The 23605-nt window shown below is 46.3% G+C and overlaps 1 protein-coding gene across 1 annotated transcript in view; it reads left to right on the plus strand.

The window, feature by feature from the left end:
• LOC119967419 (macoilin-like) overlaps positions 1-23605 on the plus strand; it is a 153179-nt gene that overhangs the window by 121073 nt on the left and 8501 nt on the right. The window contains exons 5-10 of the mRNA XM_038799944.1: positions 4805-4983; positions 6669-7131; positions 8264-8422; positions 8546-8728; positions 18499-18619; positions 20243-20417. Coding sequence (XP_038655872.1) covers positions 4805-4983; positions 6669-7131; positions 8264-8422; positions 8546-8728; positions 18499-18619; positions 20243-20417 — 1280 coding nt within the window. The remainder of the gene's footprint in view (positions 1-4804; positions 4984-6668; positions 7132-8263; positions 8423-8545; positions 8729-18498; positions 18620-20242; positions 20418-23605) is intronic.

The raw sequence follows: 23605 nt of genomic DNA on the forward strand, positions 1-23605 counted from the left end.
ACACAGTGCTATACAGTGTGAACGCAATACTATACAGTGTGAATTACATGATGTGCATTCACCACATTCACCCCCTGTTAAAAAAAAAAGTCCGGCGGGGGTGACGGGTCTACAGGTTGAGCCGGTCCGGTGGACGAGTCGTCCTTTGGGATCGGCGGAGCACCAGGGTTGCAGCCTCTTCGGGTAGCTGGGTGGTGATGGGCGGTATGGATCTGAGGGTGGACTCCGGGGGGTGGTTCGGTCCGAGCTTCATTCCTGACCGGTGTGATGGGCGAAGGGGGGCGCAGGAAACCCATAGGCGTGGGGCACAGGGCTTGGGGGGTCGGGTGGGGTGTAGTGTGAGGGGTACCTCGGCGGTGGTGGTGGTAGTGGTGGATCTTGCAGGCGCCAGGTCCTGGAGGGAAACGGTGTCCTGACGGCCGTCGGGGTATTCAATAAAGGCGTAGTGTGGGTTCAAGTGTAGCAGTAGTACCCTCTCTACTAGTGGGTCCGTTTTATGTGTCCGGACGTGCTTCCGGAAGAGAACCGGGCCCGGTGTCCTCAACCAAGATGGGAACGAAGACCCCTTGGTAGTGCCCCTAGGGAAAACAAATAATCGCTCGTGAGGGGTCTGGTTAGTGGCTGTGCCCAGAAGGGACCTAATTGCATGGAGCGCGTCGGGGAGGACCTCCTGCCAGTGGGAGGTCGGGAGATTCCTGGACCGTAGGGTCAGTAGGACGGTCTTCCAGACCGTCGCGTTCTCCCTCTCCACCTGCCCGTTCCCCCTGGGGTTATAGCTGGTAGTCCTGCTCGAGGCAATGCCCTTGTCGAGCAGGTACTGACGCAGCTCGTCGCTCATGAAGGACGAACCCCTGTCGCTGTGTACGTAGCTGGGGAAGCCGAACAGGGTGAAGACACTCTGCAGGGCTCTGATGACTGTGTGGGAGGTTATATCGGGATAGCAAAGGGGAAGCGGGTGAATTTGTCTATGACATTGAGGAAGTACACATTTCGATTGGTCGAGGGGAGGGGCCCTTTGAAATCGATGCTCAGGCGTTCAAAGGGCCGGGAAGCTTTTACCAGGTGGGCCTTGTCTGGTCTATAGAAGTGCGGTTTGCACTCCGCGCAGATCGGGCAATCCCTGGTGATGGCTTTTACCTCCTCGGTGGAGAAAGGCAGATTTCAGGGTTTTGACGTAGTGGGCGAGCCGGGTGACCCCTGGGTGGCAGAGGTCATTGCGGATAGCCTTTAAGCGGTCGTCCTGCGTGCTGGCGCATGTGCCGCGGGACGCCGTGTAGTGGCGGTCCTCCGGGTGGATTGGGAGCTGGTGGTATGCAGACTTAAGATCCACCGTGGAGAAATGCGGTACTGGGCGATCTGGTTGACCATGTCTACAATTCTGGGGAGGGGGTACGCATCGAGGTGCGTGAACCGGTTAATGGTTTGGCTGTAATCAACCACCATCCGGAACTTTCCCCCGGTCTTGACGACCACCACTTGAGCTCTCCAGGGGCTGTTACTGGCCTCTATGACTCCCTCACGTAGGAGCCGCTGGACTTCAGCTCTAATGAATACTCTGTCCTGCAGGCTGTACCAACTGCTACGAGTGGCTACTGGTTTACAGTTAGCCGTTAGGTTAGCGAAGAGTGGAGGGGGGTCGATTTTTAGAGTCGCTAAGCTGCATATAGTGAGAGGAGGTAGGGGTCCGCCGAAACTGAGTGTCAGGCTCCTGAGGTTACACTGAAAGTCGAGCCCAAGTAAGAGTGGGGCGCATAGGTCGGAGAGTATATACAGCTGGAAGTTAGAGTAGCTGGAGCCCTGTTTCGTTAGGGTCGCAACGGTGCGCCCTTGTATTTGGACCAAGTGCGAACCCGAGGCGAGGGAGCGAACAGTGTCTTACCAGGTCAGGATGTACGAAGCTCTCGGTGCTCCCGGAGTCGAAGAGGCACGGTGTCTTGTATCCGTTGACTTGAACGGACATCATCGAGCTCCTGAGGTGCTTCGGACACGACTGGTCCAACGTGACTGCGTTGAGTTGCGGGTAGTCGGTGGCTCGATCAGCAGTGCTGGAGTGGCCCCGTGATAACTGTACACGGAGGCCGTAGTCGTCGAGGTGAACTTAGGATGATGGCTACGATGGCGGCCCCCGTTGATCGCACGTGGCGAGCGATGAAGAATATGGTGTCCAAGATGGCCGCCCCTGTGGATTGCACGTGGCGGGCGGCGATGAAGATGGCGCCCAAGATGGTGGCCCCCATGACTCGCACATGGCCGGCCGCGTGGGGGAGGATTGCCAAGATGGCGGCCCCCATGAGTCGCACATGTCGGGCGGGGGCGGAGTCGGCAGACACGCTGCAACATTGCGGGGTCTGGGGGCCTGCGAGTTGGGGGAGTGATTGCTCTGGACTGCGGGGGAGTTAGAGGGTTTTGATTTCGACAGGCATACTTAGGCATAATGTCCTTTTCGACCGCAGCTGCTGCAGGTCACGTTGCGGGCTGGGCAGTGCTGCCGTGGGTGTTGGGGCTGGCCACAAAAATGGCACACTGGCGCTCCATAGTGGGTGGGTGGCCGCGCGGCGCAGGCCTGGGGCAGTCGCTGGTCGGGGGTCCACGATAGGGTCACTTGGTCTGCGGGGAATGAGTTGAGACTTTGAAACGCGAACTCCATTGAGGTTGCTAGCGCTACCATGTCCTCCAAGTTCTGGGCCCCTTTTTCGAGTAGTCGCTGGCGCACATAATTACACTGGACCCCCGCAACGTACACATCACGGACAGCGAGTTCCATATGCTGGGAGGCAGTTACAGCCTGAAAGTTACATTCCCGTGCAAGGGCTTTTAAATTGCGCAGGTAGTCCTCTAGCGACTCTGCGGGGCGCTGGCGGCGGGTAGCGAAAATGTGCCGCGCGTAGACCTCGTTTACAGGCCGCATGTATAATCGGTCGAGCATAGCGAGGGCCTCGGTGTACGAGTCGGTACTGTTGAGTTGCGTAGAGATGCGATGGCTCACCCGTGCGTGCAGTAGGCTGAGTTTCTGCTCATCTGTAGCCTCGGAGGTAGTCGATGCAGCCAGGTAGGCCTTGAAACACCGAAGCCAGTGTAGAAAGATTTCCTTCGCCGCTGCAGCCTGCGGGTCGTGTTCTAGTCGATCATGTTTGAGGGCTGATTCCATAGTAGTTTTCTTAAGTCTATTAAAGATGTGACCATCAATTGACTCGAGACCCGATAGGAAGTAAACTGTGGTTTTAATAGACTTAAAACTGAGCCTGCCTGCGACCAGAAGAACGGATGGCAGACTCACAAGGCTGCAGTACTTTATACTTCCGATAGTGGGACGGGCCATGGGCGGAGCCATGGGCGGAGCCGAGGGTGGAGCCCTGTACAAGCTCCTCATCTCCCCCTGTGGGCAGAGCTGCGCAACGGCTCACAGACAAAGCCCACAAGGACACAATGCTATACAGTGTGAACGCAATATTATATAGTGTGAATTACATGATGTACATTCACCACAGCTACATGGAACGTGAGGGGCCTCAACGGGCCGGTGAAGAGATCCAGAGTCCTCGCCCATCTTAAGAAGCTGAGGGTGGAAGTATCCTTCCTCCAGGAAATACATCTGAGAGAGAGGGACCGACAGTGGGTAAAGGAAGGGCTGGGTGGGACAAATGTTTCACTCATGTTTCGGCACCAGGATGAGGGGAATGGCTATATTAGTTAGCAGGACAATTTCATTCACGGCGCCCAGGTAGTTCTGGTAAATACATACGACCTGAACTCGAACGATGAGGAGTTTGTCAAGAAACCAATGGCCGAAATCCTGGATATAGACACCCATCAACTGATCATGGGGTTGGGGGGGGGGGGGGGGGGGGGGGAGATTTAACTGTGTACAAAACTCGACAGATCCAACCTCAAGACAGGCATGGCCGCGAATTGAAAAACTTCATGGAGCAGATGACGGGGGGGGGGGGGGGGGGGGGGGGTTGTAGACACATGGAGGTTCCACCACCTCGGGGGAAATACATTTTCTTTCTTCCCCCACGTACTAAGGTCTTCTCAAGGATAGACTTTTTTGTGGTAGGAAAGAGGGTGCTTCCAGGTGTCACAATACGCAGTCGTAATGTCCGACCATGCACCACATTACATGGACGTGCGGCTGGTGAAGGGATGGGCACATCGCTTCCCTTGGAGGCTGGATACAGCTCTCCTCACCATAGGGAATTTAACACTAAAATATCTCAAGCCATCAACAATTATATATTCTGCAACCAGAATGGGGAGGTCTCACCCTCTACATTCTGGGAGGCACTGAAGGTAGTGATCAGCGGGGAAATTATATGTTATAGGGCCCTTAGGGACAGGGGCGATTGGGAAACCAAGCAGTGGCTGAACGATTCCACACTGGAGGTGGATCGGCGGGTACTCCACAGCCCCAACCGTGAAACTGCTGGCAGAAAGGAAAAAGCTGCAGATGGAATTTGATCTGCTTGCCACAAGGAGGGCAGTCCACCAGCTCTGTTAAGGCATGGGGCCTTCTATAAACATGGAGACAAAGCCAGTGGCACAACAGTTAAGAAAACAGGCGGCCGCAAAAGAGATAGCTCCGATTAACGACTGCAACGGTAGGATAGCAGCAGATCATTTATTTAATTGCTGTTTATGATACATGGCTCTGTGAAAGCTGGCTGTTACATTTCCTACATTACACTGACTACACTTCAGAAGTAATTATTTGGCTGTGAAATTCAGATACTTTCTTGTCAAATGTGTTATGTAATGCAAGTTTTTTTTTTCCTTTCATTAAGTGGTATTTCTTTTCTTATTTTAGCATAGGATATCCAGTGGTGTCTTTAGGTTTTGAATTTAAAAGTTACATCTGCTACAAAATTAAATTAAGGAAACAAAAAGAAGTTCGGAAACAGAATGAGTTTTTCGTGCAACTTCTTCGACAGGCCTTACCTTCAGAACAACAATTGCAAACTCGACAGGACCGGAGTTTGGAAGAAGGTATTTGGCACAGATATCTCAATCCTCATTGCTGTTTAACTTTGGTACTGTGGTGATATGCATCACTGTATATACACAATGCGTTAATGCAAATACACTACAACTAAGTAACCACTGGAGGGAGCACCAGAGATGCCATGACACACAGACATACAGCCAATGGGTCATCACAACAGGACACAACCAATGAGCAGTCAGGACACCCAGAGGTGACATTACCACAAGGGGGCACTTCACAACCCATATAAAAGGACAGGGCACACATGCTCTGCCTCTTTCCACAGACAGACATCTAGAGAGTACATCAGGGTCGATCAACAGCATCACACTCAGCACGTGGCTTAGAGCAGACTTGTTTAGTTAGACTGAGTTACTACAGTTAGATTAGCAGAGAGTCAAACTCATTTAAGAACTGTGTTAATAGTTCAATAAACATATTGAACTCATTAGAACATCTGGACCTTCCTTTGTCAAAGCATACATCAAGGAAGCAGCTTATGCTACACGAAGAAGCATAACACAACAGGTACTATCTTTGTTATTGCTACACATTTATTCACATGAGACTATGGATGAAAATCTCTCATTTTGAGACTAAGTGGGCGGGTCTGGCAGCGACTTTCCCGTTGGCCAGAATGACGGGATCCCGTACCAGATCCTGCGCTTGGAACCTCATTAATGATGCACAGGCACGTTTCCCTCCGAATCTCCTGGCGGGCCAGCAGCTGATTTATCTGCCTACCATCAGCTGGTGGGTTCGAAAGCCCTGGCATCATATTTAAATACCAGTCCAACACCCAAATCACTCCAGCCCATCTGTCTTCACCAGACCACACAGAATGTCAGAAACCTAGAGGAAAAAGGCTAGCAGCCTCATGCAGAGGTCTGTTCCTAATTCAATGACTGTCTGTCTCCCCCACCATCCGCCCGGCCTGAGCTCATCTTCTGTGATACGCCCATTCCCCATTTGGACCTCTGCCCACCGTATCTGGAGTCTTTGTGCATTCTCTTCCAGTAAACAATGTGGTCTCCTTTTCACCTCCTTGTTTGTGAGCTTTTCATGGAACCTTGTTGGTCCAGTTTCCCTCCCCTCGATCTTCCCTCTGACTTCCATTGTTCATTTTCTTCTTACGCCCTTTTGCCCCTCTGCCTGCCATCGTGAGTCCTTACCCTTCCCCCCTCTTTGCACAGTCCTCCCTCCACATTGGCCCCTTTGTCTTCTTTAGGCCATCCTCCCCAATGCTCCCCTCCTCTCCCAGCCCCTGCTAGCACTCCACCCCAGTCGACCTTTGCACCTTTGTTGTGGTGGCAGCGGGAGTCCCAATTAAGTGGCAATTTAGCATTCCCCTAACCTGCACATCTTTGGGCTGTGGGGGTGAGACCCACACAGACACGGGGAGAATGTGCAAACTCCACACAGACAGTGACCCGAGGCCAGGATCGAATCCGGGTCCTCAGTGCCGTAGGCAGCAGTGCTAACCACTGTGCCACCGTGCCGCCCGGCTTCGTATAAACTGGATTAGGCGTGAAATCATCTTAGATATGGGTCCTTCATCAAAGCATCTCCTTCTGAAGGGTGAACATTCAAATTATAAATCTGCCTTTTCTCCTTACTGATGGTAATTGACATGATGTACATTTCCAGTGCACCCCTTGTGTAATTAAATGTTTCTTCTTCTTTTCAGCATTTAAAGGGCTTCCGCTGTGCTCCCAATACCAGCATCCAACTAGAGCCATTGCAATTGGGAAGAAATACACTTTAGCCTTACCAGAACTAGAATTTAAAGAAAAAGGCAAGGAGAAAGAGAAGGAAATCACAAAACAAGCTCTTGCAGCAAATAACTGTTTACAAGCAACTGACTCTAGAATGAGTGAAACAGAATGTGCGGAAAATCACTTCAACAAGACTACAGAATATGAGCCATTTGGAAGTACAGAAAACCTACCCCATGATGATATATGTTCTGAATCCTTAAAGGTTTGCAAGCACATATCACCAAGGATACATGGTGCATCTAATGGCAATGTGATCTTTGCCAAGAATGAGAAGAAGCAAAAATGTTCGAGCAAGAACACAAATTCAAGGAAAGCGATCTTTGAGAACGGCTCATTGAGTAATCAGAACAGCAAACCAGAGATTGTGTTACGGTAAGATATCCTTATTTTGGCCAGTGTCTTCATGTAGAAATGTGCATAGTTAAGTATCAGTGAGATGAACGTGACTAAAAAAATCATCTGGTAAGATAGTTAAGAGCCTAATTCAAGAGTTACAAATCAAATCAATCTGTCAACATGGAGGCATAACAAGATTAACAACTCTGTTGCAATGTTTTTCAATATTTACACCTGTGTGTTTTGAAATACACTAATTAAAAAACTCTCTGTATCTAATTGTTAACCTTTTCTATTCATTCAAGGAAAGAGGGCATCACTGGCAAGGTCAGCATTTATTGTCTTTCTTTAATTGCCCTTGAGAATCTGCTGGTGAGCTTCCTACTTGAATACAAATGAATGACTTGCCAGGCCATTTCAAAGGGTAGTCAAGAGTCAACCACATTCTCTGGATCAGTCCAGGCCTCTGGATTACAAAAATCCTTCATTATCCAGCTGAAATATTGGGTGCAATCGAACGGCCATGCTGGGTCCGAAAAGCAGCTCGCCGCGGAGCAGTGTGGCCGTTGAAAGCTGGCTCGCAGCACCTCCCAAGATTCAATGCAATCTCACAAGACGTTGCGATGTGAATCCCGCCCACAATGGACGGGATTATTTTTAGCAAATTTGCATATAAGAGCAAGGCAATAAGCTGCACTCTAATGTGCAGATTCCCGAGGTACCTGAGGCTTTGGGATTCAACCCCTTTGACTCAGAGACTTTAGGCAAGTGCGGTTCAGCATTGGTCCCCACAAATGGTGTCCAGATGGAATGGCACTCATGGGGATTGAAGGCCTATAGCTGCATGCCCTTTGGGCAGGGTGGTACTCTGGCATTGCTGGTGCCACCTGATCACCCAGATAGTGCCAGCTTGGCACCCTGGCAGTGTTAGCCTGTCATCCTGGCAGTGTCAGCTGGGTGCCAGCTTGGCACTGCTAATGTGTGCAGGTAGTGCTGGCAGGGGCATTGCCAGGGTACCACCAAGCTGACATTTTCTGTGCGTGTGTGATCAGGCCCTGAATGGGTGTTGGGAGGGGGCAGGGACCTTCCTATACTGAGTTCAGGCTGTGGGTAGGTCGAGGATCATCGTGGGGGCCTCGGAGGTTGATCATATATTTTTTTCCACTAGATTGGAGAATGACATAAAGAAACTAAAGGCAGACCTACAAATCTCGAAACAATCTGAACAGGAGCTCCGCAGTCAGGTTAATATGCTGTCCAACAGCAAACAAAAAATACGCTCTGAACTTGTTCAGCTTCGACAAGAAAATGAGCTTCTACAGACAAGGTAGGAGTGATTTCCCAATGCATAGTGCTAAAAGGCTGGCATTATGTAGTCAGCAATGTTTCTCAGATAAAATAGACAACTGTAAGCTGTAATATTGGTGTAATGGTTGTCTTTCACTTTAAGAATGCATTGTGCTTTGCAAGCAAAACAGAAAGACAAACAGAACATCGCCTACTTAGAGAAAAAGCTTAGAACAGAACTGGAGGGTCGAGCCCTGTTGGAGAAACAGTTAATGGACACAAAGAGGAGGAAAACAGATGAAACCACAGTTATTGCACGAGCCATCTCACTCAATGCATCCATCAGGTATTGTGCATGACTTGTATAATGTACAGGTTAGACATGAGGTGGCTTTAGAAGTCATGGTCAGCAGTCGTTTTTTTACATCATCTCTTTCTCACAAATCAATAAGAAGTTGCAGTTTGGATTCATATTTGGTTGAACTTGACAGATGTTTCTACGTTAAATTACACATCTATACTTGAGTCAAACTAAGCACAAAATTGGCCTAGATTGTATCCCGTAATTAATTAATCACAAGCCGAGAGAGACTTTTGACATTCAAAATGGAAGTTTTCTTTAAACTCTGGGCTGGTTTCAATGAATAAAGAGGTGAGAGTTAGAATCTCACCTGCAGCTCAGAAATTAAGGTTATTTTAACTTGCGAGTCTCATTCACATCCCACCAATTTGCCACTCCGGCTGGGAATTTGGGGGAGGAAATGGTGGGAAATTAGCATACCTGCTGAGGGAAGGTAGAAGGTAGAATTTGCGGCCAGAACCTGCCCGTATCGTCGGGGCAGGTATGGTTAAAATCATACAAACATATGAATTAGGAATAGGAATAGGTCAATAGGCTCCTGGAGCCTGCTCCGCCTTTCAATAAAATCATGGCTGATCTGATTATAACCTACATCCCTGCTGACCCCTGATAACCTTTCACCCCCTTGTTAATCAAGTATCTTCCGAGCGCTGCCTTGAAAAATATTCACGGTTTCTGCTTCCATGCCTTTTGAGGAATAGAGTTCCAGAGACACACAATCATCTGAGAGAAAATATTTCTTCTCATCTTTGTCTTAAATGAGCGACCCCTTATTTTGAAACGGTGACACCTAGTCCATCTTCTGAGCATCCCTAAATTACTCATTCTCCAACTTTCCGCTCCTTTTGACACTCCTTAAAACTTACCTCTTGACCAAACTGTTGGTCATCCGCCCGAATGTCTTCTTTGGCATGGTGTGATTGTTTTTGTTGTTTGTTAACCCTCTTGAGAAGCGCCTTTTGAGGGGCATTACAAATGCAAGTTGTTGTTTTCCTGCTTTCATTATCAGAGAGGAATCAGGCTAAATTAAAATTACAATTTATCTATTAACTTAATACCATGTAGCAAATAGAAGATAAATATTAGTACCAATTCTAAATTAGCTTGTTAATACATAGTTTATTTGTCACATTTTCATTTTTAATGTCGGCTCCATTTTCCTGAATTAGATGGAGAGAGTTGGTTTGTCACCAGCAGATGGGTAGCATGAGTTAATGCTGTTTGGTCTCTGTTTCTTTTTACTACAGTCATGGAGGTGTGAGGACAGGCATTGGCTCATCGCACATTGTAAGATTCAATACAATCCAAATGGAGGTTATAGGCACAGCAGATGGCATCACAACCTCCCACTCCTCTGAAACTACCCCCCACCCCAAGGCCCAGGTGCTGTCTGTTCCTACCCTTGCCGTGCTCTACTCTTAGTCTCTCTCTCTCTTCAAGCCGATGAGGAAAGTTCTACCTGATGTCAACATTATGAACATGTATTAAGTTTGATTTGTGAGTTGTTGATATTCTGCTCTCCATTTCACTCTTCTCCCACCACACTTTTCTGCTGGATCTGATCTGCATATTGATGCCTGGACTTTTTTCTTCTTCCCAAAACCATTAAATAAAGTTTTGTGCAGGGTACTCATTACATTGGGAGTTCCTGTTGTTTTGGCCCCGAGAGTGTGTTTACTAAGGTTCATTAACAAACCGATTTATCTGAAAAAGCTAACTGGAGCCTGAGAAGGTGTCAGCTCGCATATTAGTGAGTATGTGGTTGTAGATGGAGGTTCATAGGGGAGTAACCTTCCTAATTATGACACGATCCAATCTGAAAGGATACAATTTCACAGTTTTCCTCCAAATATCAATTTACTCCAATGGAGAGTGAAATTTACAATAGCAGAATTAAGTTAAAAAATATATTCAGAAAATATGAAATTCTTAACAGTACATTACAGATTTTCATATATATATATATATTGTTACGCTGCCCTGGACAAGTGGGTGGAGTCAATACACAAGTTAATTCATCAATAATTCTGATAACAAATCCTGAAGTTTTTGACCCTATGCTGCCCAATAGTTACAGTCACCGGCGGCATTCTTCCCTACCCGGCGTGACGGAGGGTGCCGGCGTTGGGGAGTAGCGCCAACCACTCAGGGGTTGGGCCTCCCCAAAGGTGGGGAATTCTCCCCACCTTTGGGGGCCAGCCCCGCGCCGGAGCGGTTTGCACCAGAAGACTGGCGCAAAAAACCAGCGCCCCCAGCAGCGGGGCTGGCCGAAAGGCTTTCGCCGGTCGGCGCACGCGCCGGCAGTGAGGTCAGCGACAGCTGGTCACTGACGTCACTGCCGGCGCATGCACGATGTGGGGTTCTCTTCCGCTTCCGCCATGGCGAAGGCCGTGGCGGCCGCGGAGGAGAAATAGTGCAGCCAGGGTACTGGCCCGGAGTCTGAGCGGGGGCCCCGATCGCGGGCCAGGCCACCGTGGGGGCACCCCCCGGGGTTCGATCGCCCCCCGCGCCCCCAGGACCCCGGGGCCCGCTCGCACCACTGATCCCGCCGTTACAGAGGTGGTTCAAACCTCGGCGGCGGGAGAGGCCTCCCAGCGGCGGGACTTCGGCCCATCGGGCCGGAGAATCACCGCAGGGGCCTCTCCGATCGGAGTCTCGAGATTCCCGCCACTGCCACTTCCCGGGTGGCGGAGAATCTCTGCCACGGTGGGGGCGGGATTTTCGGCGGCCCCAGGTGATTCTCCGACCCTGATGGGGGTCGGAGAATTGCGCCCACCAGGTTTGAAAGTTGAAACACAATTAGATTATTTATACCAAGAACTATCATGAAATATACAGTAAATATAACTGGATAACAACAAACTAACATCTACTACCCCCTTTAACTGTTCCATCCCCTACTCACACACACAAGACAGACAAGCACAGGGGGTGAAAAGGGGTAAAAATACTAAGGATGAAGATCAAATGGTAAGAGCCTTTGCTTCCAATTGTGGTTCTTTAGCACATTTTCCTCACAGCACTCTTGTTGATCGAAGTCTCTGGTTTATAGCTGGTATTGGTCTTTGTTGTAGAGCTATTCATTCAGGGTCCCCGCAGACTAGAAAACACAGGGCGGGATTCTCCCATCTCGCGGCTGGGTATCCATGCCATCGTAAACGCAGTCGGGCCGCTCCCACGACTACTTCTGGCCCCTAAAGGGGGCCAGCACGGCGCTGGAGTGGTTCGCGCAGCTGCAGATCCCGGCACGAACTGTGCGCTGCGGGATCTGCGCATATGCAGTGCCGACGAGGACATGTGCAGTAGCACTGGTGCCTTTAACGCGCCGGCCCCGACACAACATGGTGCAGGACTACAGGGTCCGGCGCATATAAAAGGAGGCCCCCCAGCCACAGAGGCCGGTCAGCTGCTCAGTGGGCCCCGATCGTGGGTCAGACCACATCGGAGGCCCCCCTGGGGTCGGACCCCACTACCCCCCCCCCCCCGCCCAAAGGCCGACAACCGACCCTTACCCATTACACGCCGAGGACCCGCCGGCCCAGAGCAGATTAGAACGGTGTCGGCGGGACTAGGCTCTTTTCTTACAGCCGCTCGGCCCATCCGGGCGGGAGAATCGGCAGGCCGGCATTGTAGAGCGGCCCGCAACTGGGCCTACACCAACCACGCCGGTGCCAATAGTGCTGATTCTCCGCTCTGCAGCTGATTCTCCAACCCGGCGCGGGGTTGGAGAATCCCGCCCACAGTACTTACAGGCAGCAGGCTTTATGGAGAGTAGGTTTATTTCTTACCAAACTAGGCCTTCAGCTTAAGGTTCACATGCAGGCCTATATCTTTCTGTATAGACACTTTATTTCACATCAAACCTTGCTTTCAACCTGTGGTTTGAATTTGCAGTCTCAAGAGAATGACACCGAGACTTGCTGGAGAGAGAGTTAGCCCTCACAGTAACCTTCTATAGTGGTTTAGTTAGATCTTTTTTGCAGGGAGTTAGTCAGATCCCTCCAGCCAGGCTGCAAAGTCTAAAGTAAAAGCAAAATGGAAACTCCTGGCTCTGAAAAGGGTGACATGGTGATTAGCACTGCTACCTTTTGGCACCAGGGGCCCAGGTTCAATTCCAGCCTTGGATGACTGTGTGGAGTTTGCACTTTCTCTCTATATCTGCATGGGTTTGCTCCAGGTGCTCTGATTTCCTCCCGCAGTACAAAGATGTGCAGATTAGGGAGGTTGGCCATGCTACATTGTTCCTTAGTAGCCAAAGGATGCCTAAATTGTCCAACGGTTACATGGGGTGATGGAGTTACCGGGATAGGGCAGGAAAGTGGGCCTAGGAGGGGCGCTCTTCAGAGGATCAGTGTAGACGCGATGGGCCGAATGGTCTCCTTCTGCACTAGCGATTCTATGATTCTAAAAACATTCCAGTAGGATAATATCCAATCACCACCCATTACCAGGCAGAACACAGCCTTTTGGGCCAATCCATTGGCCATCAGACAAATCAATCAATTCAAGTCATCTCTGATGTTGAATAGTCGGCAATCACCAGTCTAAAACAGCGCAGCTCTCTGCACAAATTAAAGGCAAAGGCCACTGCTTCCTTCTGGTTGAATTAAAGATACAGGCTGCCTTAAAGACACAGGTCCATGAATCATCCACAGATTGAAAGTGCAACACCAAAATAATGAAGTGGGAAATAAGAGAATAAACAGGTAATAAACAGGAAAGACCTTACAATATCTGTTGATCTATAATATGTGGGCATTGTCACTATGCTGCTTTATTTGCGATATTATTTTTGTTGGCACTGGGGTCATGTTAATTTTTAAGTGCCCAAATGGGATCATATCGAAAATAGTTTGGGAAACACTGTAGCACTTGTTTAGGCTGGGCGGCATGGTAGCACAGTGGTTAGCACTGTTGATTCACAGCGCCAGGGACCCAGGATCGATTCCCAACTTGGGTCACTGTTTGTGCGGAGCCTGAACATTCTCCCCCTGTCTGCGTGGGTTGAGTCCGGGTGCTCCAGTTTCCTCCAACTAGACCTTAAAGACGTGCTTGTTAGGTGAATTGGATATTCTGAATTCACTCTCTGTGTACCCGAATAGGCGCCGGAGTGTGGCGATCAGGGGATTTTCACAGTAATGTTATGGGCCAGGGTTTAGAGAACCCCGAAGTGCATCATGGAGTTCACCTGACCCACAATGTTTAATAGATTGTGGTATGGGGAGCACACGGCCCACTCTACAGGTGTGGTACAGCAGAAATCGAAAAGTATTTTTTAAAGCAAAACAATCTTTATTCTGTGAACTCAAGTTAACCTTTTTAAAACATACAGTGAAAATCTTCGCAACCATTAATTCAAATACAACCCCCAAAGAATACAACACTAAGTAATCCTTAATAACTTCCCAAACAACATCCAGAAGACAAAAGAAACACCTTTTAACAGAAGCACATCAGGTTGACATTCACTACTGAAAACATTTATAATTCTGAATTCATCATTTGATCAAGAGATAATCTTTTCATGGCAGAGAGAACAGCAGTACACCTGCTTTGTCTGGCTTCAGCTCCAACACTGAAAACAAAACTAAAACACACCCTGCAGCAAACAGCCTAAAACAAAAGTAAAAACCTGACAGACAACCCAGCTCCACCCACACTCTGACATCACTGATGAACACCCATTTCTTAAAAGTACATTTCTTAAACACTCATTTCTTAAAGGTACTCTCACATGACACCTTCACCCCCCAAGAAAAAAAATATAAATCATCATCTTCAAGATGATTTTATATTGCAACTTTTCACTATTCTTTAAGAAATGCACAGAATAAATATACTTTAACGCTTCAAAAAACAACACCTGCAAACAGGTAAAATAATATAGTCCATTTTTTTCCGTTCGTCTTCCTCCAACTGAAATCCTTCTCGATTGACAGTCTCTTTGAACAAGAAGGTCTTTGCACGATCCATCCATTCTTCTGCTCCTCGGCATGTCTCTTTAAAGTCAGATAATTTAGTTCAATCTGATCACAGAGTCCCTTGTAATTCTCCAACACAGGAGCATTGGTTATCACAGCTTTCAGGCAGTCAAATGCCTGTTGAAACACCCCTGTCCATTGAGATTTTTGATGTTTCTTCAGAAAGTCCATCAGTGGAGCAATCACGCTACAAAGCGTTTGCACAAATGTTCAATCAAAGCCACTCATGCCAAGAAATCGCATTATTTCCCTTCGTCTTGAGGGTATTGAAAACTCCTCAATAACTGTTGGTTTAACATCCCCTGTGACCTTTCGACCCTGTCTGATTGTATGGCCAAGGAAAGTGACTTGGGCTTTTCCAAATTCACTTTTGGCTAGGTTTATCACCAAATCCACCTCCACTCGGTGTGTTTTCCTTCTATCCGGCGATTTTACAACATAATTCACCTCACTTAATTTTCTTTCAATCTGATAAGGTCCACAAAACCTAGTTTTTTGAGGTTCACCTACCACTGGTAACAATACTAAAACTTTATCTCCACAGGCAAAACTACAAACTTTGGATTTCTTGTCCGCTTTGTGCAACTTTTAAATGTTGTCTAGCCAATTCACCTGCTCTATTTAATCATTCCTAAAATTTGACACGTAATCCAATAATGTAAGTTCTGATTTATCACTCACCAATTTTCCTTAATTAATTTATTTTCTAAAAATGTTTTTTCTTATAAATTTAGAGTACCCAGTACTTTCCAATTAAGGAGCAATTTAGCATGGCCAATCTACCTACCCTGCACATTTTTGGGTTGTGGGGGAGAAACCCACACAGGCACGAGGAGAACGTACAAACTCCACACGGACAGTGACCCAGGGCTGGGGTTCGAACCCGGGTCCTCAGCGCCGCAGGCAGCAATGCTAACCACTGTGCCACCGTGCTGCCCCCTTCCTTAATCAATTTAAGTGGTCCTCTTACCTCATCACCAAAAAGTAGTTCAAAAGGACTGAATTTGGTTGACTCATTAGGTGCATCCCTAAATGCAAACAGTACGAATGGAATTCCTTTATCCCAATCCTCTGGATAATTGTGACAATAAGCCCTCAACATTGTCTTTAATGTTTGATGCCACCTTTCAAATGCTCCCTGTGATTCTGGATGTACGCAGTTGATTTAAATTGTTTTATTCCTAAAATATCCATAACTTCTTTGAATAACCATTAGGTAAAATTTGATCCTTGATCCGATTGTATTTCTGTGGGTAGTCCATATCTAGTAAAAAAATTTAAGTAATTCCGCCACAATCTTTTTAGCTGTAGTATTACGTACTGGAATGGCCTCTGGAAACCTAGTAGACACATCCATTATAGTCAAAAGATATTGATTCCCACTTTTCGCTTCAGGAAGCGATCCTCCGCAATCATTTAGGACCCTTGTAAAAGGCTCCTCAAATGCTGTAATGGGTATTAAGGGTGCTGGCTCTATCACTGCGTGAGGTTTCCCTATCACTTAACATGTGTGACATGATTGACAAAATTTAACTACATCTTTATGTAGTCCAGGCCAATAAAACATTTTCTGGATTTTAGCTTGAGTTTTCCTTATTCCCAAATGACCTCCCATTGGTACCACATATGCAAATCGCAACACCTCCTTTCTATACCCTACCGGCAATACTACTTGATGAACTTCTCCCCACTTTTCATCCGCCTGCATATGTACAGGTCTCCATTTTCTCATCAAGAAATTACTTTTACGGTAATAACACTCTGGTATGCACTCAGATTCCTCTTCCGTGTATGCTTTCTGATACATCCATTTTATTCTTTCTGTTGTAACTCCGCCAATTTTCCTGAACTAAAAATATCCGCCTCATCCTCCACCTGTTCTTTTCCAACCATCTGCTCAAAAATCGTTTCTAATAATTACACTTCACCTTTATCTTCACTCTCTGATTTCTCCTCTTGGCATAACCTGCGACTTTGCGACCTTGTTACTACACAATCTGGAACAATTCCAGGATATTCGTCCTTCAACACTTCAGTTGTCTGATTTTGCACTGGCTTATCAACCACAGTAGGCATCACTTCCATCTGCGATCCAGCCATATCATTACCCAAGATAAACTGTATTCCTGGACAAGATAGTTTCTCTATTACTCCTACTACCACTTCACCACTCTTCACTGGACTTTCCAACCTTAACTTATATAATTGAACACTACTCCTCTCACCCTGAATTCCACTTAATACCACCTTTTCTGGAAACATTCTTCTCAAACTACATAACTCCTCATCGCTTACCATTAAAGATTGACTAGCTCCCGTATCTCTTAAAATTGTGACTTATTTACCTGCTCCTCCATGAGTAAACTTTACCCACACAAGTAAATTCTTTAAAGAGATCTGGCACCTTCTTATCTGCCAATTTTAACGACTGTCTTGTTTCATGGCCATTTTCTGAAGTTCAAACTCTCTCTCTTCATCTTTTTCCCTGATCTGTATCTCCCTTTCTCTTTCTTTTTGTTCTGCTAGGGCTATTCTTTCTTTTCTCCTTTCTTCTCTCTCCTTTTCTTTTTCATCTCTTTTTTGTTTTCCTCTCTATCTCTTTCTCTTTCTGCTCTCTCTATTTTTCTTTTGCCACTCTTTTTTTCCCGCTCTTTCGTATTCAAGCTGCTTTAATTCTTTCTCATGTTCCATTTGTTTAAGTTGTAACTGAATTTTTGCCATTTCCAATGAGTCAAATTGTATCTCAGGCAACTTTAAATGCTTAGCCACCGCCATAATTACCTAATTGTTACACGTTTTGTCAGGTAATGTTAACTGCAATGTTTGTGTCAAATCTAACAGTCTGCTAGTCTCTGTCCATAAGGTACTGCGTGTGACCGTCTCCACCCCCAAAAACTTCAGAGCCTCTGAAAGAGCCATTGTCCAGAACACACTCCCCACTTAAACTAGAATACCACACCTGATAAGCAACCACAATATGCTCACCCCTCACTGTCTTTAAGTTCATTAAGCCAATCAAATAGATAGACTTTTATCCCAGACAAGCCCCCAATTTGTTATGGGCTAGGGTTTAGAGAACCTCAAAGTGTATCCTGGAGTTCACCTGACCCACAAGTTTTAATAGATTGTGGTATGGGGAGCACACAACCCACTCTACAGGTGTGGTACAGCAGAAATCAAAAAGTATTTTTTAAAGAAAAACAATGTTTATTCTATGAACTCAAGTTAACCTTTTTAAAACATACAATGAACATCTTCGCAACCATCAATTCAAATACAACCCCCAAAGTATACGATACTGAGTAATTCTTAGCAACTTCCCAAACAACATCCAGAAGACAAAAGAAAGACCTTTTAACAGAAGCACATCAGGTTTACATTCACGACTGAAAACATTTATAATTCTGAAATCATCAAATGATCAAGAGATAGTCTTTTCATAGTCTTTTCAACCTAAACTAAAACACCCCCTGCAACAAGCAGCCTAAAACAAAACTAAAAAGCTGACAGACAACCCATCTCCACCCACACTCTGACATCACTGATAAACACCCATTCTTAAAGGTAGATTTCTTAAACACCCATTCCTTAAAGGTACTCTCACATGACAATATCTTCATTGCAGTGTTATTGTAGGCCTACTTGTGACACTAATGAAGATTGTTATTATTAATCAGAAGATACCAAGATTTGAACCCATGGCATCAGGATGACTCAACCTCTGAGCCTTTTTTATTCTGGTATATCTTCACTCTTATGGTTTAATTCTTCCAGGGGAGACTGTACAGAGACCCTAAAGAACAGAATGAAAGAATTGGATGCAGAATATAAACAGATGCAAACAGAACTCAAATTGAAGGATGAACACTTAAGAAAAGTAGAGCGGGAGGTACAGGTAAATAATTCACATTAAACTTTTAAAATTGGAACAAAGGCTGCAGTGTTCATCACCAAGGCTGACATTGCAGATAGCTGCAGCCATTGTTTGGGTGCTGGGTGGTTTTGAGGTTTCTACTACCTGTGTTTTGGCTGAATGAATATTCTTTGGCTGGGTGTAATAGCATTGATTGGGTACTGGGTGGCGCTGTGGTTCTTTGGCTGGTTCAATGCTGGCAGTGGCAGGGTGAGTTCTATCAGGAGAAATAGTGAAAGGTGAGGTTGGATGGGTCAGAGTAAAAGCAAACATTAGATATCTAGAAATGAATTTCTGTGTGATTCTACGGATCTCCTGTAAAAATTACTGCAGTGGGATCAGGAGCATCCCCTAGAAATGATCCTTGGATAAATAACCTATTTAAATGCCCTTCAGAGAATTTCACTTTATATTCTTCTTGCTGGCAGAAGCACACTTTTGGTAGTTCACGCTTTTCTTCCTCCATGCTGCTGCAGCATCTAATGTTTACAACAGCTTCTCACAGATTTATCGGTATAATTCCAGACAGTTTGCTGAATAAGACTATTCAAACGAAGCCAACCTTCCCAGCGTGTCATTTTAATAGTTCCTTTGTTCAATTTTTCTTTTAATTGCACTCAGCTCTTTTCAGCAGCAAATTTGTCCTATAACTGGTTTTGCAAAGTTTCAAGTCCTCACCGTTATTAGTACCGTGGCCAGTACAATGTATTTGCATTCCTTGTTAACGTTAAATAATAAAACTGTCATAACTGTTTTTTGCTGTAATTGATAGGTTTTCTGAAAATGGAAAATTGGGACAAGATTAGCAGTCATGCAGAATCATTATGTGTCTGGTCTCAGGAAGGGGAATAATTGGCCATTGTAACCATTTTAAATTAATAGCTAATCATACCTGCTGAAAAGTACATCGGTGACTTTTGGATAATGGCAGAATTATGCTCAGTTGTGATGTCTCCCATTGCTAAATAGCTTAACAACACTTATTATTTAATCTGAAACAACAGGAATGTTGTTATTTGTTGAAGTACTACAGCTGGTTAGTGCATATAGCTCGGTAAGAAGCAGCGCCTGTAGAAAGGGAATAAAGAATTTGTTCTCCAGAAATCAACCTTCTCAGTTCTACCGTGTCGGCATATAAATGATGGAAGCAAGTGAAAGGGTGAATAGAATCCTTAACTATTATTCCAACATTATTTTTATTTCCAGATCATAAAATCATAGAATCTCTACAGTGCAGAAGGAGGCCATTTGGCCCATCGAGTCTGCACCGACCTCCCAAAACAAACACCCCACCCAGGTTCACACCCCGCCCTATCCCAGCAACCCCGCCTAACCTGCACATCTTTGGACTGTGGGTGTAAACCGGAGCACCTGGAGGAAACCCACGCAGACACGGGAAGAATGTGTAAACTCCACACAGTCACCCAAGGTCGGATTTGAACCCAGGTCCCTGGCGCTGTGAGGCAATAGTGCTAACCACAGTGCCACCCTGCTACCCATGATCCCTTTGACCAAAGAAGATTTTAATGCTAAATGGAGTAACATTGAATGTTTTTAAACTGGTAGTTTTGCTTGACTTTGTCCCTCTGTTTCAATTTTCTGCAGGAGCTTTGTAAATATAAAGGCAATGAACAGGACACTGAAATGTTGATGACAGCTCTTTCAGCCATGCAAGATAAAACGCAACACTTAGAAATTAATCTTAGTGCAGAGACTAGGATTAAACTGGACCTGTTCTCTGCTCTTGGGGATGCCAGGCGACAACTAGAGATTGCACAAGGTTAGCAATGGTATTTATAAATGTAGAATCATAGCACACTATTATCGCCTAGAGAGTGGCTTGACAGTGAGCAGGAATTTCTGTGATCTTTTCAATGTATTTCCAGCGCATAATCGAGGTCAGTACATTTTTGTGGCAGTGAAACCAGAAAACTAATTTCCATTGGTTTTCCACCATTCTTGCATATTCCTCTCCAGTACCTTTCCAGACCACCAGTTGGCAAAAATCCTTTTCCAATAAGATTGCAACTCATGGCGTAGAGATTCATCCTCAGTGATCCAAACACTGGGACAGCCAATTTTTTTAAACTTGCGGTTCACACACTGTGTAAGTGAAACAATTGCTTATATTTCAGCAGTGAAACTATTTATTCACTGTAATATATAAAACTTATTTATCCATTAATTCTAAATTAATATGAAGAAACATAATGTGTTCCATCTTGCCATCTCCTCCTTTCTTCTCCAGGCTCTACACACCGGACTCTTAAAAATGTCTGCTCACAGGTCTGATTTTTGGTCCGGGGGCAGGCATGAGGATTTAGGTTGGACGAGCCCTAAAGTAGTGTGGAGTCAGAGGCAGGCCCGGTGCGGGCTTGGGAGTCTTGGATTCAAATGAAAAGCGAGCCCTCAGAAAGGGTTGGATGTCCATGGTTAACTTATTGTGCCTTGGAGGAGATGCCATTGCCTTGTCAGGGGAGTGTGAACATTGTAAATTTTGTCTATCTGTTAGCTGATCCTGGAATGGATGACCCATCATGGGCATGGGATCGATTCTCAGGGTACAGCCATGGAGATTGTCTTACCAGCACACCCTGGTCCAGATATTCTGCAGTGGTATAGGTAGCTGCCAAGGTTCAGTGGATGAATGATGAACAATGCCATGCTCATTTTCCCATCCACTTGCTGCCCTCTTGTGACCCATCTATCAGTATATTGACCTTAATCAGGCGCATCGCACCGGCACACTGTCACGGCATAACTGTGTGACTAAGAGGGAATAAATCAGTAGGCTTGTCAGTGATTGGAGAACACAGCACCTTGGAGTGACAGCCACAACATCCATTGCACCAAGCACTTGCGCAGAGCCACTCTCTCCACCAGAATATTAATAATGTGAATATTAATAATTGATAACGGGCAGAAAATGGTGAGTGTGTGTGTAAAGGTGAATGGGAACATTATAACCTGAATGGCCCTTTTCACCTCACATTTTTAGTGACAAAATTTTTAGTGACACAGTGGAGCTGCAGGGGTAGCTGCCCCATATTTCCCTGATCATGGCTTTCAAGTGTTAGTGGAAGAAACACAGAGGGGTAGTGCACTCCTGCACTCTTTTTACGAATGAAGTCTACCAGCTATAACCAAGAAAGTCTGGATACAAATTCCACTTGTGCTGAGCACAACAGGAGTATCATGTCTGCATGTTGCAGCTAAAGTGTGAGAGATGGCATGCAGCTCTGCTTCATCATTGAGGCTTGTATGTGGAAGCTGCTCATGTAGGTACGCACAGAACAGAAGTGAATGCACACTATGATGCACAGAGTCAATGAAGAGCAATATCCTTCCATGCACTGTATATCAGGCTAACATAAATTAATGTTGTTGCATTCGAAAAGGGTGAAGAACGCCACAGAGATAGCCCTGACTCAGCGTGGCTGAGAGCAATTTGCTTGGTTGAACAGATGGCCATGGAGATTGTCATTATGCCTTAATAGCTGTCTGTTGGTCATGGTGAGTAACCTGTAACAGATGATAAAGGTGATGGTACATGCACCTTGGAACATGGTGGTAATGGTGTTGGTCATGCTATCACTTCACTGAGCACAGTGTTAGCATGAGAGGGAGTGCAAGGTTGGGGTGGTATATGGGCAGTGCGAACAGGGCTAAAAGTGTGATTTCACAATGAGAAAAGGCTACATCTAAATGACTCCTTTTCTGTCTCACACAGGTCCCAGCTCTGCCCTCTCACCCCATCTTGGGCCAGATCATCCCTTGGGCATCAGCAGAAAGAACGGATGTCCAAGGATGTAGCATCAGATCAAACAGGTCCCACAATCCACCAACCAAGAGACCAGCACTGTGGAGGGATATATCTCAGGTGTAGAGTCAGTGATACAGGGTGAAGGACACTGCATCAGAGTGCAGGAGGAGGAATATCCCCCTCAGAGGAGGGCAGAAAACCATGATGGTGCTCCAGTGGACAGGAATGTGGAGCCTCAGAAGTCATCTTTTGGGGAACAGTATTTGTCCTATCAGCAACAGATATTTGGACATCTGACAGAGTTTGCTAAGGCAGTGGAAGTGCTAGGACTGTGATGAGCTCCACATTGTCCTGGGGGCTCAACCTCATGAGCTCCACTCATGAAGGATTGGTCAATCTAACGGAGAGACCCATCCACTCGCAGTGGATGCAAGAGTAGTCCAAGGCTCCCTCAGAAGCCCAGGTCAGTCTGCTCAGTGTATGAGCACTGACATCCATGGAATACATGTGGGGCTGCTTACCCTTCACAGGACAGTCGCATTGTTGGCACAGTGATTGCTGGAATGGATGATGAGCCCCATCAACCGTACCTAAACACCAGCCCAGAGCTTTGTAGGTTACTGAGGAAAGTAAAGGTGCTAAGAGCTCCTCAGCACCCTCATCTTCCACCTTCTCCCCAGCTCCTCCACCAGAGAACTTACCTGCTGCACAGTTGCCAGTAACCACGGCTGCAGAGGCTGCGATCTGAAGGAGATTCCTAATGGCTGCCTGCATGACAAGGCTGACCGCTGCAATCCTCATTTGGTTTAGACAGAGAGGTGAGCAGCCTGCCTACTCCTCATCCTCCTCTGAGGCAACACGGAGGCCACTTCATAGGAGTGTGTGCAATTGGAGGGTTCTGTCTTGCCGAGAGCACTCATGGGTTCACCTGGTTATACCTTTCACATTGTATACAGCATATTTGAGCACTTTTTTAACATATGTACTCACGTGCATGTGACTCAGGGAGTGATTTTTCACCCGTGTTAGCTGTCAGCGGGAACTGTGATGCAGGGGAAATATCACTAGAGTTGAGAAACGCAATTTGCGCCGGCGAGATCACATTTTCCGATTTTCTACACCCTCACTGATGACATAATGAGGTTTCCACCCACAAAGGGCAAATAATGCATTTGAAGACATTTTAATGTAATTAATGAGCCCCT

This window comes from Scyliorhinus canicula, chromosome 6 (genome assembly GCF_902713615.1).
Source record: "Scyliorhinus canicula chromosome 6, sScyCan1.1, whole genome shotgun sequence".
Classification (NCBI taxonomy): domain Eukaryota; kingdom Metazoa; phylum Chordata; class Chondrichthyes; order Carcharhiniformes; family Scyliorhinidae; genus Scyliorhinus; species Scyliorhinus canicula.